The sequence below is a fragment of the Oncorhynchus gorbuscha genome, linkage group LG17, assembly GCF_021184085.1.
Source record: "Oncorhynchus gorbuscha isolate QuinsamMale2020 ecotype Even-year linkage group LG17, OgorEven_v1.0, whole genome shotgun sequence".
NCBI lineage: Eukaryota > Metazoa > Chordata > Actinopteri > Salmoniformes > Salmonidae > Oncorhynchus > Oncorhynchus gorbuscha.
This window is the reverse complement of record NC_060189.1, coordinates 15,889,185-15,907,528: the sequence shown is the minus strand read 5'-3', so window position 1 is coordinate 15,907,528 and position 18,344 is coordinate 15,889,185. Positions and strand designations below refer to the sequence as shown.

General features: G+C 47.6%; 1 protein-coding gene across 1 annotated transcript in view; it reads right to left on the bottom strand.

The window, feature by feature from the left end:
• The window catches only part of LOC124001293 (usherin-like), a 471,917-nt gene that overhangs the window by 398,574 nt on the left and 54,999 nt on the right, over positions 1-18,344 (bottom strand). The window contains 2 exon segments of the mRNA XM_046307964.1: positions 170-391; positions 2,610-2,824. Coding sequence (XP_046163920.1) covers positions 170-391; positions 2,610-2,824 — 437 coding nt within the window.

The window sequence follows — 18,344 nt, the reverse complement described above, 5'->3', positions numbered from 1 at the left end:
AATACTAAACATGTCCACCAGGTGTGTATATCTCCAAAGCCCCGGGCCTGTACCAGCAATCCTACTCTGAGACGCTTTGTGAAAACCTGACCAGTCCTGACCCCACCAATATAAATCAATAACTGCATAACAGTTCATAACAAGCTTAAATAGTCTCTATGTCTCTCACCTTCCACTGATGGTGATCTCATTGACACCGTAGTAGCGGTGGCGTTGGGGCACCCCTGTATTTTGCGTGTGGTACTGTCCACTCAGGTGGATCCTGACCCGGGTGGCCTGAACCATCTGCTGCAGGGCAGGGGTGTTATAGAAGTCGTTGTAGCCTGGACGCAGGTTGGGCTCTGGAGTCAACATACTGAAGGTGATGTTACCTTGGGAGTATGGGACATCACTGAAACATAGAGGACAAAGTCAACAACAGTGTGTGTGTGTGTATTTGTTGAGAGATTGGTGCTTTTGGACGTCGGTTCGGTTTCGGGTTCGATTATTAAAAACGAATCACGTTTTCGATTTTGGTTCTGATTATTTGGGTTGAATAATGTAACAACACAGAATAAAACCATTTCTAAAAGTCCCATTATAGTAGTGACTGTCCATTACTGATTATCACTTATTAACCAGCATTTATTCACATCACTTTACTTCAATCACATATTTCAGATGATGCCGTATATTACATTTGTTTTATTTGATGACTTGATTATTTCATTCCAAGTCATCAACTCATCTCTATAGAGCTAGGCTGTCTCAGAATTGTGCACTCTTCTACCTCTTCTGTAGCAGGCATAAAAGTAACAGATTGGACAAGTAGATGCGCTCTTCAGGCTGGTTCTGATTTATCTCTAGAGAAACGGTGCAATGTGCACATTGAGCTCACAGAAGAAAAAAAAACACAAAATCATTTAACCGACTTAGTTGTCAAATAGTTGTTTTCAGTTAACCACTTCCTTCTTGTCACCTAGCTTGACCAGTCTCGCTTCCCTTCTTGTCACCTAGCTTGACCAGTCTCGCTTCTCTTCTTGTCACCTAGCTTGACCAGTCTCTCTTCCCTTCTTGTCACCTAGCTTGACCAGTCTCTCTTCCCTTCTTGTCACCTAGCTTGACCAGTCTCTCTCCCCTTCTGTCACCTAGCTTACCCAGTCTCTCTTCCCTTCTGTCACCTAGCTTACCCAGTCTCTCTTCCCTTCTTGTCACCAAGCTTACCCAGTCTCTCTTCCCTTCTTGTCACCTAGCTTGACCAGTCTCTCTCCCCTTCTGTCAGCTAGCTTACCCAGTCTCTCTTCCCTTCTGTCACCTAGCTTACCCAGTCTCTCTTCCCATCTGTCACCTAGCTTACCCAGTCTCTCTTCCCTTCTGTCACCTAGCTTACCCAGTCTCTCTTCCCTTCTGTCACCTAGCTTACCCAGTCTCTCTTCCCTTCTTGTCACTTAGCTTACCCAGTCTCTCTTCCCTTCTGTCACCTAGCTTACCCAGTCTCTCTTCCCCTCTGTCACCTAGCTTACCCAGTCTCTCTTCCCATCTGTCACCTAGCTTACCCAGTCTCTCTTCCCTTCTGTCACCTAGGTGCACCTGTCTCCCTGTTTTGAGTGTTTAAATATTGAGCCACTGAGCCACCTGAAGACCCCCTCTAGACACACACACTCGCACTCACAAAAAGTGTGATGCAGAGACCAAAGGCTTTCAAAGCCCTCAAATCTATCTCTGAAAACCCTCAGTAATGGATATCTCTGATAAACCCTCGGTAATGGATATCTCTGATAAACCCTCGGTAATGGATATCTCTGATAAACCCTCAGTAATGGATATCTCTGATAAACCCTCGGTAATGGATATCTCTGATAAACCCTCAGTAATGGATATCTCTGATAAACCCTCGGTAATTGATATCTCTTATAAACCCTCAGTAATGGATATCTCTAATAAACCCTCAGTAATCGATCTCTGGTAAACCCTCACTAATGGATATTTCTGATAAACCCTCAGTAATGGATATCTCTGAAAAACCCTCGGTAACGGCTATCTCTGATAAACCGTTAGTAATGACCATCTCTGATAAACCCTCAGTAATGACTATCGCTGATAAACCCTCAGTAATGGATATCTCTGAAAAACCCTCAGTAACAGCTATCTCTGATAAACCGTTAGTAATGACCATCTCTGATAAACCCTCAGTAATGACTATCTCTGAAAAACCCTCAGTAACGGCTATCTCTGATAAACCCTCAGTAACGGCTATCTCTGATAAACCCTCAGTAATGACTATCTCTGATAAACCCTCAGTAATGGATATCTCTGATAAACCGTTAGTAATGACCATCTCTGATAAACCCTCAGTAATGACTATCTCTGATAAACCCTCAGTAATGACTATCGCTGATAAACCCTCAGTAATGGATATCTCTGAAAAACCCTCAGTAACGGCTATCTCTGATAAACCGTTAGTAATGACCATCTCTGATAAACCCTCAGTAATGACTATCTCTGATAAACCCTCAGTAATGGATATCTCTGAAAAACCCTCAGTAACGGCTATCTCTGATAAACCCTCAGTAATAACCATCTCTGATAAAGATAAAGAAGTGTGGGCTTTGTGTTGAGCGGCTCCTTACCTGGGGAACTGTAGACAATTGACAGAGTCTGGTCTGAGCAGGGGTCCATTGTTCTGCAGACCAAACAGGCTGCAGTCTCTGGCCATGTACTGCCAGTCTAGCCATTCTGTTTCTACACTGCTACTGTTACTGCTGCTGCTGCTGTTACTGCAGCTCCTCTGGATGTGCAAAGCCTCTGGCTGGGGACTGACCAACTGCAGGATCACATAGAACACCTACAAACAGACACGACACACAGCCATTAATGACACACGTCCACACTGTCGTTCTGAGGCTGAATAAGAACAACATTATAGGGTTCTTGCTGGTCTTGTTAGTTGCAGAGAGAGTCATAGACCAGGAAATAAACTATGGAAGATCTGAAAATAGAATAATAGTTGGGCCAACTTTAGAGCCGGACGCCATGTTGCTACCTGTGAATATCCATTGACTTATTCATTATAGATGAACAATGTTTCAATGTTATGACTCAGAAAATCAGTTATGAGACGAAAGGTTATTCAAGTGAATTCAATCATTTAAGTAAGGTTGGTAGCTAGCCAGCGCACAACATGGCTAATCATTTTTTTAAACAAATTCTTGTTCTCATTTCCTGTCGCAAGGCATTCTGATACTTCACTAGCACGTTAGAGGCTGCTGCCCTATATACATAGACTTGAAATGACTGGCCACTTTAATAATGGAACACTAGTCACTTTAATAATGTTTACATATTTTGCATTACTCATCTCATATGTATATACTGTATTATATTCTATTCGACTGTATTTTAGTCTACATATACTTAATTCCGTTCCTTACTTTAGATTTGTGTGTACTGATTGCATTGTGTGTATTGTTGTGAAATTGTTAGATATTACTTGTTAGATATTACTGCACTGTTGGAGCTAGGAACACAAGCATATCGCTACACCCGCAATAACATCTGCTAAATGCGTACTTGACCAATAACATTTTATTTGATTTGATTACTTTTGAATAGTTCTCAATCACACGAACTGCAATGAAATACAATTAGCCTTGGATATGATATTTGTAGATAATCTCAATGAAAAAAGCCCCACCATCAAGCAGCTTAGGGAAGAGATCCTCCGGCTGCTAGCTCGGCTGCGAGAAAATGATAACCTGCTTTCTAAGTGCACCAACCTTGCTGTAATCCAGGCAAACCCAATCTCAGTTTCAAAGGCCTCCTATAACAAAGCTGTCAATGAGTCGGACGACGTTGATCGGTCCCAATCCTACGGACAGATTTTAGGCTGAACTCTGCAGCCCATATGAGATTGGACACTCTCAGAGGCGTAGGAAGATTCGATCCAGCAATCAAACAGGTTTACCCCGCTTGAGCCCTTGGAGGCAGCACGGATCCTGGGTGTATACCAACAGCCAGCGGGCGCCCATTGGCACCCTCCCCCATCGGATTCCATCAAGAACACCATCATTGTGGGCAGCTTGATGGTGAGATATTTGGCCTGCCTACGATCTGTGGACATACCAAGATCCACTGTCACCCAGGAGTCCGTGTCCATGACATCAACTCCCTCCTGCCCACGGTTCTGGTCAACTACTCCAATATTGACACCATCATCACTCAAGTAAGTTTTAACGTCCTTCGTTTTAGGCAATCTGAAGAACTGACAGAGGACTACAAAAAAAAATGTAACACCCACGCTAGCACGGAGAAGAAAATAATTATCTCTGGCCCTCTCCCGTAATACCAAAAGGGTTCGGAATGTTTAAGACGACTCTTTGCCCTGAACGAGTACCTGAAGAAACTTTGCAACAACAGGAATGTCTCTTTTTGTGACAATTTTGATTTACTGTGGGAGCAACCAGCACTTTTTAAGTGAGACGGATTCACCCTAACAGGAGGGATTCCAGGATTAGTTCCAGCAACATCCCAAACTGTTTTAGAGACTGACGGACAGTGTCTGGTAGTGCTCCAGTCCTCCCGGACAGAATGTGCAACAGAAGACTTGGAAACCATATCAACTCCTGTAGAAATGGCATTTTGGTTATTGTGATTAACCTAATTTATGTTCCTTTAACTCCGCCTTCTTGTGAGTTTATACAAACGCTTATCTCCTACCATTCTGATAGATTGGAGACTGTCAGAAAATGTGGATATATTAATAATTTGGTTGTTATTCTATTGGTTACCTCGAGGCAGATGACCCAGGGGCAAAGTGGCCCACACTCATTGAATATGGTGCTTTTACAGTGAGTAGTGAGTTGTGAGGTTGTTTGGGGTCACGACGATTCAGACAGCTAGCCGGGCCATCGGCAGTAAAACGGGTCCGGATAGGTGATTGTAGCTCAGGAGTGGCTGATGGAACTCTTCAGCTGGCTAGCTCCGGAATAATTGATGTTTGCTCCGGGACCGATGTAAGCCAATAGTCACTCGGATAGCAGCTAGCTAGCTGCAAGATCCAGGTGTAAATGTCCAGAGCTTGCGGTAGAAATCCGGGGATATGGAGAGAAAATAGGTCCGGTATGCTCTGGTCTGAGTCGCGTTGTACAAAACTGGTGATAGCTTTTTAAGCTAAAGGATAGCTGATGACCACCAACCGTGGTGAGCTGAATACTAACTTTAGCCAGTAAACTGGCTAGCTTCTGGCTAGTGTTGAGCGATTGTAATATTCATGTTGACAAAGAGACTGACTCCAAGGCCATTGAATTTATTAATCTTTGGAGCTCTGTGTATTTATATGTACACTACCGTTCAAAAGTTTGGGGTCACTTAGAAATGTCCTTGTTTTTGAAAGAAACAAAAACAATTGTCCATTAAATTAACATCAAATTGATCAGAAATACAGTGTTATATTGTTAATGTTGTAAATTACTATTGTTGTTATGCAGGTGAAGGAGGACCCAAACGCGACTTAACAGAAACAGAGTTTATTAATGCTCAAAACCGAATAACTGAAATCCTCTAGATAGTAGAGGGGAAAACAACTGGAGAAGCGGCCACAGACTGCAGGTCGCTTCGGGTAGGCGCAGGCCGTAGTCAACTGAGACACCTGCTCACACGCAGCGTCTGAAGAAGGCACAAAACACGACAGGACAGGGTGATACACAATCACGGCAAAAAACACGACAGGACAGGGCGAAACGCAATTACAGCATGGAATACAAAACAAGGAACCGATGGAACAGGAACGGATCACAAAGGAATAAATAGGGAGTCTAATCAGGGGAAAGGATCGGGAACAGGTGTGGAAAGACTAAATGATGATTAGGGGAATAGGAACAGCTGGGAGCAGGAACGGAACGACAGAGAGAAGAGAGAGCGAGAGAGTGAGAGAGGGAGGGGGAGAGAGAAGGATAGAACCAAACAAGACCAGCAGAGGGAAACGAATAGCATGGGGAGCACAGGGACAAGACATGACAATGAATGACAAACATGACAGTACCCCCCCACTCACCGAGCGCCTCCTGGCGCACTCGAGGAGGAATCCTGGCGGCAACGGAGGAAATCATCGATGAGCGAACGGTCCAGCACGTCCCGAGACGGAACCCAACTCCTCTCCTCAGGACCGTAACCCTCCCAATCCACTAGGTATTGGTGACCCCGTCCCCGAGAACGCATGTCCATAATTTATGTACCTTGTAAATAGGTGCGCTCTCGACAAGGACGGGGGGGGAGGGAAGACGAACGGGGGTGCGAAGAAAAGGCTTAACACAGGAGACATGGAAGACAGGATGGACGCGACGAAGATGTCGCGGAAGAAAGTCGCACAGCGACAGGATTGACGACCTGGGAGACACGGAACGGACCAATGAACCGCGGAGTCAACTTACGAGAAGCTGTCGTAAGAGGAAGGTTGCGAGTGGAAAGCCACACTCTCTGGCCGCAACAATACCTTGGACTCTTAATCCTGCGTTTATTGGCGGCTCTCACCGTCTGTGCCCTGTAACGGCAAAGTGCAGACCTCACCCTCCTCCAGGTGCGCTCACAACGTTGGACAAACGCTGAGCGGAGGGAACGCTGGACTCGGCAAGCTGGGATGAGAACAGAGGAGGCTGGTAACCCAGACTACTCTGAAACGGAGATAACCCGGTAGCAGACGAAGGAAGCGAATTGTGAGCGTATTCTGCCCAGGGGAGCTGTTCTGCCCAAGACGCAGGGTTCCTGAAAGAAAGGCTGCGTAGTATGCGACCAATCGTCTGATTGGCCCTCTCTGCTTGACCGTTAGACTGGGGATGAAACCCGGAAGAGAGACTGACGGACGCACCAATCAAACGACAGAACTCCCTCCAAAACTGTGACGTGAATTGCGGACCTCTGTCTGAAACGGCGTCTAACGGGAGGCCATGAATTCTGAATACATTCTCAATAATGATTTGTGCCGTCTCCTTAGCGGAAGGAAGTTTAGCGAGGGGAATGAAATGTGCCGCCTTAGAGAACCTATCGACAACCGTCAGAATCACAGTCTTCCCCGCAGACAAAGGCAGACCGGTAATGAAGTCTAAGGCAATGTGAGACCATGGTCGAGAAGGAATGGGGAGCGGTCTGAGACGACCGGCAGGAGGAGAGTTACCCGACTTAGTCTGCGCGCAGTCCGAACAGGCAGCCACGAAACGGCGCGTGTCACGCTCCTGAGTCGGCCACCAAAAGCGCTGGCGAATAGACGCAAGAGTGCCTCGAACACCGGGATGACCCGCTAACTTGGCAGAGTGAGCCCACTGAAGAACAGCCAGACGAGTGGAAACAGGGACGAAAAGGAGGTTACTAGGACAAGCGCGCGGCGACGCAGTGTGCGTGAGTGCTTGCTTAACCTGTCTTTCAATTCCCCAGACTGTTAACCCGACAACACGCCCATAAGGAAGAATCCCTCGGGATCAGTAGAAGCCACAGAAGAACTAAACAGACGGGATAAGGCATCAGGCTTGGTGTTCTTGCTACCCGGACGGTAAGAAATCACAAACTCGAAACGAGCGAAAAACAACGCCCAACGAGCTTGACGGGCATTAAGTCGTTTGGCAGAACGGATGTACTCAAGGTTCTTATGGTCTGTCCAAACGACAAAAGGAACGGTCGCCCCCTCCAACCACTGTCGCCATTCGCCTAGGGCTAAGCGGATGGCGAGCAGTTCACGGTTACCCACATCATAGTTGCGCTCAGATGGCGACAGGCGATGAGAAAAATAAGCGCAAGGATGAACCTTATCGTCAGACTGGGAGCGCTGGGATAGAATGGCTCCCACGCCTACCTCTGAAGCGTCAACCTCGACAATGAATTGTCTGGTGACGTCAGGAGTAACGAGGATAGGAGCGGACGTAAAACGTTCTTTTAGAAGATCAAAAGCTCCCTGGGCGGAACCGGACCACTTAAAACACGTCTTGACAGAAGTAAGAGCTGTGAGAGGGGCAGCAACTTGACCGAAATTACGAATGAAACGCCGATAGAAATTAGCGAAACCTAAGAAGCGCTGCAACTCGACACGTGACCTTGGAACGGGCCAATCACTGACAGCTTGGACCTTAGCGGAATCCATCTGAATGCCTTCAGCGGAAATAACGGAACCGAGAAAAGTAACGGAGGAGACATGAAAAGAGCACTTCTCAGCCTTTACGTAGAGACAATTCTCTAAAAGGCGCTGTAGAACACGTCGAACGTGCTGAACATGAATCTCGAGTGACGGAGAAAAATCAGGATATCGTCAAGATAGACAAAAACAAAAATGTTCAGCATGTCTCTCAGAACATCATTAACTAATGCCTGAAAAACAGCTGGCGCATTGGCGAGACCGAACGGCAGAACCCGGTACTCAAAATGCCCTAACGGAGTATTAAACGCCGTTTTCCACTCGTCCCCCTCTCTGATGCGCACGAGATGGTAAGCGTTACGAAGGTCCAACTTAGTAAAGCACCTGGCTCCCTGCAGAATCTCGAAGGCTGATGACATAAGGGGAAGCGGATAACGATTCTTAACCGTTATGTCATTCAGCCTCGATAATCCACGCAGGGGCGCAGAGTACCGTCCTTCTTCTTAACAAAAAGAACCCCGCCCCGGCCGGAGAGGAAGAAGGCACTATGGTACCGGCGTCAAGAGACACAGACAAATAATCCTCGAGTGCCTTACGTTCGGGAGCCGACAGAGAGTATAGTCTACCTCGAGGAGGAGTGGTCCCCGGAAGGAGATCAATACTACAATCATACGACCGGTGAGGAGGAAGGGAGTTGGCTCGGGACCGACTGAAGACCGTGCGCAGATCATGATATTCCTCCGGCACTCCTGTCAAATCGCCAGGTTCCTCCTGAGAAGTAGGGACAGAAGAAATGGGAGGGATGGCAGACATTAAACACTTCACATGACAAGAAACGTTCCAGGATAGGATAGAATTACTAGACCAATTAATAGAAGGATTATGACATACAAGCCAGGGGTGACCCAAAACAACAGGTGTAAACGGTGAACGAAAAATCAAAAAGATATAGTCTCACTGTGGTTACCAGATACTGTGAGAGTTAAAGGTAGTGTCTCAAATTTGATACTGGGAAGATGACTACCATCTAAGGCAAACATGGGCGTAGGCCTGTCTAACGGTCTGAAAGGAATGTTATGTTTCCGAGCCCATGCTTCGTCCATGAAACAACCCTCAGCCCCAGAGTCAATCAAAGCACTGCATGTAGCACCGAACCGGTCCAGCGTAGATGGACCGACATAGTAGTACAAGATCTAGATGAAGGGACCTGAGTAGTAGCGCTCACCAGTAGCCCTCCGCTTACTGATGGGCTCTGGCCTCTTACTGGACATGAAATAACAAAATGTCCAGCAACTCCGCAATAGAGGCACAGGCGGTTGGTGATCCTCTGTTCCCTCTCCTTATTCGAGATGCGAATCCCTCCCAGCTGCATGGGCTCAGTCTCAAAGCCAGAGGGAGATGGTTGCGATGCGGAGCAGGGAAACACCGTTGATGCGAGCTCTCTTCCACGAGCCCGGTGACGAAGATCTACCCGTCGTTCTATGCGGATGGCGAGAGCAATCAAGGAGTCCACATCTGAAGGAACCTCCCGGGAGAGAATCTCATCCTTAACCACTGCGTGGAGTCCCTCCAGAAAACGAGCGAGCAGCGCCGGCTCGTTCCACTCACTAGAGGCAGCAAGAGTGCGAAACTCAATGGAATAATCCGTTATGGACCGTTCACCTTGGCATAAGGAAGCCAGGGCCCTAGAAGCCTCCTCACCAAAAACTGAACGGTCAAAAACCCGAATCATCTCCTCTTTAAAGTTCTGGAATCTGTTAGAGCAATCAGCCCTTGCCTCCCAGATAGCTGTGCCCCATTCTCGAGCCCGGCCAGTAAGGAGTGAAATGACGAAAGCAACCCGAGCTCTCTCTCTAGAGTATGTGTGGGGTTGGAGAGAGAACACAATCTCACACTGCGTGAGAAAGGAGCGGCACTCAGTGGGCTGCCCGGAGTAGCAAGGTGGGTTATTAACCCTGGGTTCAGGAGGCTCGGCAGGCCAGGGAGTAACAGGTGGCACGAGACGTAGACTCTGGAACTGTCCAGAGAGGTCGGAAACCTGAGCGGCCAGGTTCTCCACGGCATGGCGAGCAGCAGACAATTCCTGCTCGTGTCTGCCGAGCATGGCTCCTTGGATCTCGACGGCAGTGTAACGAGCGTCTGAAGTCGCTGGGTCCATTCTTTGATCGGTTCCTTCTGTTATGCAGGTGAAGGAGGACCCAAACGCGACTTAACAGAAACAGAGTTTATTAATGCTCAAAACCGAATAACTGAAATCCTCTAGATAGTAGAGGGGAAAACAACTGGAGAAGCGGCCACAGACTGCAGGTCGCTTCGGGTAGGCGCAGGCCGTAGTCAACTGAGACACCTGCTCACACGCAGCGTCTGAAGAAGGCACAAAACACGACAGGACAGGGTGATACACAATCACGGCAAAAAACACGACAGGACAGGGCGAAACGCAATTACAGCATGGAATACAAAACAAGGAACCGATGGAACAGGAACGGATCACAAAGGAATAAATAGGGAGTCTAATCAGGGGAAAGGATCGGGAACAGGTGTGGAAAGACTAAATGATGATTAGGGGAATAGGAACAGCTGGGAGCAGGAACGGAACGACAGAGAGAAGAGAGAGCGAGAGAGTGAGAGAGGGAGGGGGAGAGAGAAGGATAGAACCAAACAAGACCAGCAGAGGGAAACGAATAGCATGGGGAGCACAGGGACAAGACATGACAATGAATGACAAACATGACAGTTGTAGCTGAAACGGCTGTTTTTTAATGAAATATCTACAAAAGTGTACAGAGGGCCATTATCATTATTATACCATCACCCCTGTGTTCCAATGGCACGTTGTGTTAGCTAATCCAAGTGGATCATTTTAAAATCCTAATTGATCATTAGAAAACACTTTTGCAAATATGTTAGCAGAGCTGACAACTGTTGTCCTGATTAATTAAAGAAGCAATAAAACTGTCCTTCTTTAGACTAGTTGAGTATCTGGAGCATCAGAATTTGTCGGATTGATTACAGGCTCAAAATGGCCAGAAACAACCAACTTTCTCCTGAAACTCGTCAGTCTATTCTTGTTCTGAGAAATGAAGGCTATTCCATGCGAGAAATTGACATGAAACTGTAGATCTCGTACAACGCTGTGTACTACTCCCTTCACAGAACAGCGCAAACTGGCTCTAACCAGAATAGAAAGAGGAGTGGGAGGCCCCGGTGCACAAATAATAATAATAAGAAAAGAAAAGAAAATATTTGGAGCTCTATGGACTTCATTCAACATGTTACTGGGCCCACCCATAACCATGGCCATACTCTGGACCTGGTTATTACCAAGGGGCTTTCTATAGACACATCCTCTGTTGTTGCTTTATCTGATCACAACTCTGTATTTTTTACTACCTTGTTGCCCAAAGCACAGGGTAGATCTGAAAGCATTATTAAGACACTACCTGACCTCTGAAGTTGCTACAGATTCTATTGAGTGTCGGAACAATACTCCACCACCTATTCTGCCTTCCTCTTGTGATGATCTAGTTGATAACTTTAATAGCAAATTAAGGGCAACCATTGATGCCATAGCTCCAGAAAAGATGAAAAGGGCCACATCCAAACAGAGAACCCCTTGGATGAGTTAGGAAACTAATCAATTAAAGATAAATTGCAGAAAGGCAAAGCAGAAGTGGAGAAAGTCAAAGTTGCAGGTCCATTATGATATTCTGAGAGAGCAACTTGGAATATATAACAAGGCAATTAGAAATGCCAGACGGGCTCATTTTTCTAACTTGATCACTACTAATCAGAATAAAAATTCCAGAGTGCTCTTCTCGACCATTGATGGCCTGATAAATCCTACCCCTGCAAACCTATGTGAACTTTCCTCCACATATAAATGTGATGAGTTTGCGGCATATTTCAGAGATAAGATTAGACCAACATTAGGCTGGGTATCAGTAATGCAAGACCTGATGAGATGTTTGATGATATGTGCCCTAGCCTACCACGCAAAGGCACTATGGAGTTATTTTCCCTGGTTGACACAGACATGCTCAGGAAAGTGATATCACGACTTAAGCCTTCTACCTGGCTTCTCCATCCTATCCCCACCACATTCTTCAAAACAGTTTTTAATTGCATATCTGAAGAAATGCAAGCTATTGTTAATCACTCCCTGTTCACAGACACTTTCCCCACTGCACTGTGGTCCTTCTGTAGCTCAGTTGGTAGAGCATGGCGCTTGTAACGCCAGGGTAGTGGGTTCGATTCCCGGGACCACCCATACGTAGAATGTATGCACACATGACTGTAAGTCGCTTTGGATAAAAGCGTCTGCTAAATGACATATATAATAAAAATATATATAATATATAAAAACTGCTATGGTGAAACCCCTTCTGAAGAAAAGTCATCTAGATTCTTCAGCTCTTAGCAATTTTCAACCAATTTCCAACCGTCCATTCTTAAGCAAAATTCTGGAGAAATTGGTTTTCAAACGTAATGATTTTGTAAGTGTCAACTGTATTTTGGAAAAATTCCAATCTGGTTTTCGTGCCCAGAACAGAGACAGCCTTAAATGATCTTAGAGCCAACACAGATGCCAAACAGATGTCTGTCCTTGTATTCTTGGATTTAAGTACTGCTTTCAACACTGTTGACCATGATGTCCTTCTGGACAAACTGGAGATGTGGGTTGGCCTCTCCGGTCCAGTTCTAAATTGGTTTCGGACTCATTAAACTGGTCAATAGTTTTGTGTCACCCTTGGTGAACATAACTCAAAGACAATATATATCACATGTGGCATTCCACAAGGTTTGATTTTGGGTCCGGTACTGTTCAGTTTATATATGTTACCCGTTCGCAGCATTATCAGAAAGAATAGCATTGATTTGCACTGCTACGCAGATGATAAACAACTTTGCATTTCTGTGTCGCCAAAGGATTTTAGCTACACGGATAAATGATTAGATTATAGTAGTGATTTAAATACTTGGACATCTCACATCTTCCTCTAGCTAAATCAAGACATGGCCGAGGTACTTATTGTTGGAGCCAAAGCACAGAGAGAGAATATAACAAAACCTATTCCCCCTCAGGAGACTGAGAAGATTTGGCATGGATCCTCAGATCCTCAAAATATTTTATAGCTGCACCATCGAGAGCATCCTGACGGGTTGCATCACTGCCTGGTATGGCAACTGCTCGGCCTCCACAGCAAGGCACTGCAGAGGGTGGTGTATACGGCCCAGTAAATCACTGGGGCCAAGCTTCCTGCCATTCAGGACCTCTATACCAGGCGGTGTCAGAGGAAGGCCCTAAAAATCATCAAAGACTCCAGCCACCCTAGTCATAGACTCTCTGCTACCGCACGGCAAGCGGTACCGGAGCACCGAGTCTAGGTCCAAAAGGCTCCTAAACAGCTTCTACCCCCAAGCCATAAGACTCCTGAACAGCTAATCCAATGGATACCCAGACAAATGTGTGTACGGTACATGGCTGTGAGTGTGTGTGCCAGTCAGTCACACAGGGAGAGAATAAACAGCCCTGGGTTGTCTACTATCCCCACAGCAACAGTCTGGACTGGGACACTGACACACACATCATGGAGTCTACTGAGCTGCACTGCTTTATTCTCACACACACAGATGCAAGCGCACACACAGATGCATGCTTACTCACGCATGGGCACACACACAGATGCATGCTTACTCACGCATGGGCACACACACAGATGCATGCTTACTCACGCATGGGCACACACACAGATGCATGCTTACTCACGCATGGGCACACACACACAGATGCATGCTTACTCACGCATGGGCACACACAGATGCATGCTTACTCACGCATGGGCACACACACAGATGCATGCTTACTCACGCATGGGCACACACACAGATGCATGCTTACTCACGCATGGGCACACACACAGATGCATGCTTACTCACGCATGGGCACACACACAGATGCATGCTTACTCACGCATGGGCACACACACAGATGCATGCTTACTCACGCATGGGCACACACACACAGATGCATGCTTACTCACGCATGGGCACACACACAGATGCATGCTTACTCACGCATGGGCACACACACAGATGCATGCGCTTACTCACGCATGGGCACACACACAGATGCATGCTTACTCACGCATGGGCACACACACAGATGCATGCTTACTCACGCATGGGCACACACACAGATGCATGCTTACTCACGCATGGGCACACACACAGATGCATGCTTACTCACGCATGGGCACACACACAGATGCATGCTTACTCACGCATGGGCACACACACAGATGCATGCTTACTCACGCATGGGCACACACACAGATGCATGCTTACTCACGCATGGGCACACACACAGATGCATGCTTACTCACGCATGGGCACACACACAGATGCATGCTTACTCACGCATGGGCACACACACAGATGCATGCTTACTCACGCATGGGCACACACACAGATGCATGCTTACTCACGCATGGGCACACACACAGATGCATGCTTACTCACGCATGGGCACACACACAGATGCATGCTTACTCACGCATGGGCACACACACAGATGCATGCTTACTCACGCATGGGCACACACACAGATGCATGCTTACTCACGCATGGGCACACACACAGATGCATGCTTACTCACGCATGGGCACACACACAGATGCATGCTTACTCACGCATGGGCACACACACAGATGCATGCTTACTCACGCATGGGCACACACACAGATGCATGCTTACTCACGCATGGGCACACACACAGATGCATGCTTACTCACGCATGGGCACACACACAGATGCATGCTTACTCACGCATGGGCACACACACAGATGCATGCTTACTCACGCATGGGCACACACACAGATGCATGCTTACTCACGCATGGGCACACACACAGATGCATGCTTACTCACGCATGGGCACACACACAGATGCATGCTTACTCACGCATGGGCACACACACAGATGCATGCTTACTCACGCATGGGCACACACACAGATGCATGCTTACTCACGCATGGGCACACACACAGATGCATGCTTACTCACGCATGGGCACACACACAGATGCATGCTTACTCACGCATGGGCACACACACAGATGCATGCTTACTCACGCATGGGCACACACACAGATGCATGCTTACTCACGCATGGGCACACACACAGATGCATGCTTACTCACGCATGGGCACACACACAGATGCATGCTTACTCACGCATGGGCACACACACAGATGCATGCTTACTCACGCATGGGCACACACACACAGATGCATGCTTACTCACGCATGGGCACACACACAGATGCATGCTTACTCACGCATGGGCACACACACAGATGCATGCTTACTCACGCATGGGCACACACACAGATGCATGCTTACTCACGCATGGGCACACACACAGATGCATGCTTACTCACGCATGGGCACACACACAGATGCATGCTTACTCACGCATGGGCACACACACAGATGCATGCTTACTCACGCATGGGCACACACACAGATGCATGCTTACTCACGCATGGGCACACACACAGATGCATGCTTACTCACGCATGGGCACACACACAGATGCATGCATGCTTACTCACGCATGGGCACACACACAGATGCATGCTTACTCACGCATGGGCACACACACACAGATGCATGCTTACTCACGCATGGGCACACACACAGATGCATGCTTACTCACGCATGGGCACACACACAGATGCATGCTTACTCACGCATGGGCACACACACAGATGCATGCTTACTCACGCATGGGCACACACACAGATGCATGCTTACTCACGCATGGGCACACACACAGATGCATGCTTACTCACGCATGGGCACACACACAGATGCATGCTTACTCACGCATGGGCACACACACAGATGCATGCTTACTCACGCATGGGCACACACACAGATGCATGCTTACTCACGCATGGGCACACACACAGATGCATGCTTACTCACGCATGGGCACACACACAGATGCATGCTTACTCACGCATGGGCACACACACAGATGCATGCTTACTCACGCATGGGCACACACACAGATGCATGCTTACTCACGCATGGGCACACACACAGATGCATGCTTACTCACGCATGGGCACACACACAGATGCATGCTTACTCACGCATGGGCACACACACAGATGCATGCTTACTCACGCATGGGCACACACACAGATGCATGCTTACTCACGCATGGGCACACACACAGATGCATGCTTACTCACGCATGGGCACACACACAGATGCATGCTTACTCACGCATGGGCACACACACAGATGCATGCTTACTCACGCATGGGCACACACACAGATGCATGCTTACTCACGCATGGGCACACACACAGATGCATGCTTACTCACGCATGGGCACACACACAGATGCATGCTTACTCACGCATGGGCACACACACAGATGCATGCTTACTCACGCATGGGCACACACACAGATGCATGCTTACTCACGCATGGGCACACACACAGATGCATGCTTACTCACGCATGGGCACACACACAGATGCATGCTTACTCACGCATGGGCACACACACAGATGCATGCTTACTCACGCATGGGCACACACACACAGATGCATGCTTACTCACGCATGGGCACACACACAGATGCAAGCTTACTCACGCATGGGCACACACACAGATGCAAGCTTACTCACGCATGGGCACACACACAGATGCATGCTTACTCACGCATGGGCACACACACAGATGCATGCTTACTCATGCATGGGCACACACACAGATGCATGCTTACTCACGCATGGGCACACACACAGATGCATGCTTACTCACGCATGGGCACACACACAGATGCATGCTTACTCACGCATGGGCACACACACAGATGCATGCTTACTCACGCATGGGCACACACACAGATGCATGCTTACTCACGCATGGGCACACACACAGATGCATGCTTACTCACGCATGGGCACACACACAGATGCATGCTTACTCACGCATGGGCACACACACAGATGCATGCTTACTCACGCATGGGCACACACACAGATGCATGCTTACTCACGCATGGGCACACACACAGATGCATGCTTACTCACGCATGGGCACACACACAGATGCATGCTTACTCACGCATGGGCACACACACAGATGCATGCTTACTCACGCATGGGCACACACACAGATGCATGCTTACTCACGCATGGGCACACACACAGATGCATGCTTACTCACGCATGGGCACACACACAGATGCATGCTTACTCACGCATGGGCACACACACAGATGCATGCTTACTCACGCATGGGCACACACACAGATGCATGCTTACTCACGCATGGGCACACACACAGATGCAAGCACACACACAGATGCATGCTTACTCACGCATGGGCACACACACAGATGCATGCTTACTCACGCATGGGCACACACACAGATGCATGCTTACTCACGCATGGGCACACACACAGATGCATGCTTACTCACGCATGGGCACACACACAGATGCATGCTTACTCACGCATGGGCACACACACAGATGCATGCTTACTCACGCATGGGCACACACACAGATGCATGCTTACTCACGCATGGGCACACACACAGATGCATGCTTACTCACGCATGGGCACACACACAGATGCAAGCACACACACTCTTCGAGACAGAACAGCCCCAAATCCAACACACACACACACACACACACAACCCCCCTCCTTGTCCCTCTCTCTCTGTAAAGAGTTTTGTTGTGTTTGACACAGAGGGAGATGGAGCCTGTCTCAGCTTTCCTCTGTCTGAAGATCACCTCACAAACACACACACTACAGGTGCAGGGAGACAGATAGCCTTCTGTGCTGTCTTAACCTCACAGATCTATGTAACACACAAACACAGCTCTACCTAACACTCAAACACAGCTCTACCTAACACATAAACACAGCTCTACCTAACACTCAAACACAGCTCTACCTAACACTCAAACACAGCTCTACCTAACACTCAAACACAGCTCTAATACTGACAGTTCTAGCTGTAACAACTATGTAAAACTTTGGTAATCTGACTCAGTTGAATCTTGATTAGTATGTAGATATGTGGCCATCTTACTCCGTTTAATCTCGATTAGAATGTAGATATTTGGTCATCTGACTCAGTTTAATCTTTATTACTAGATATTTGTGCGTACTTCAACCACAGGCTAAATCCATTCTAACCAGACACAGAAAC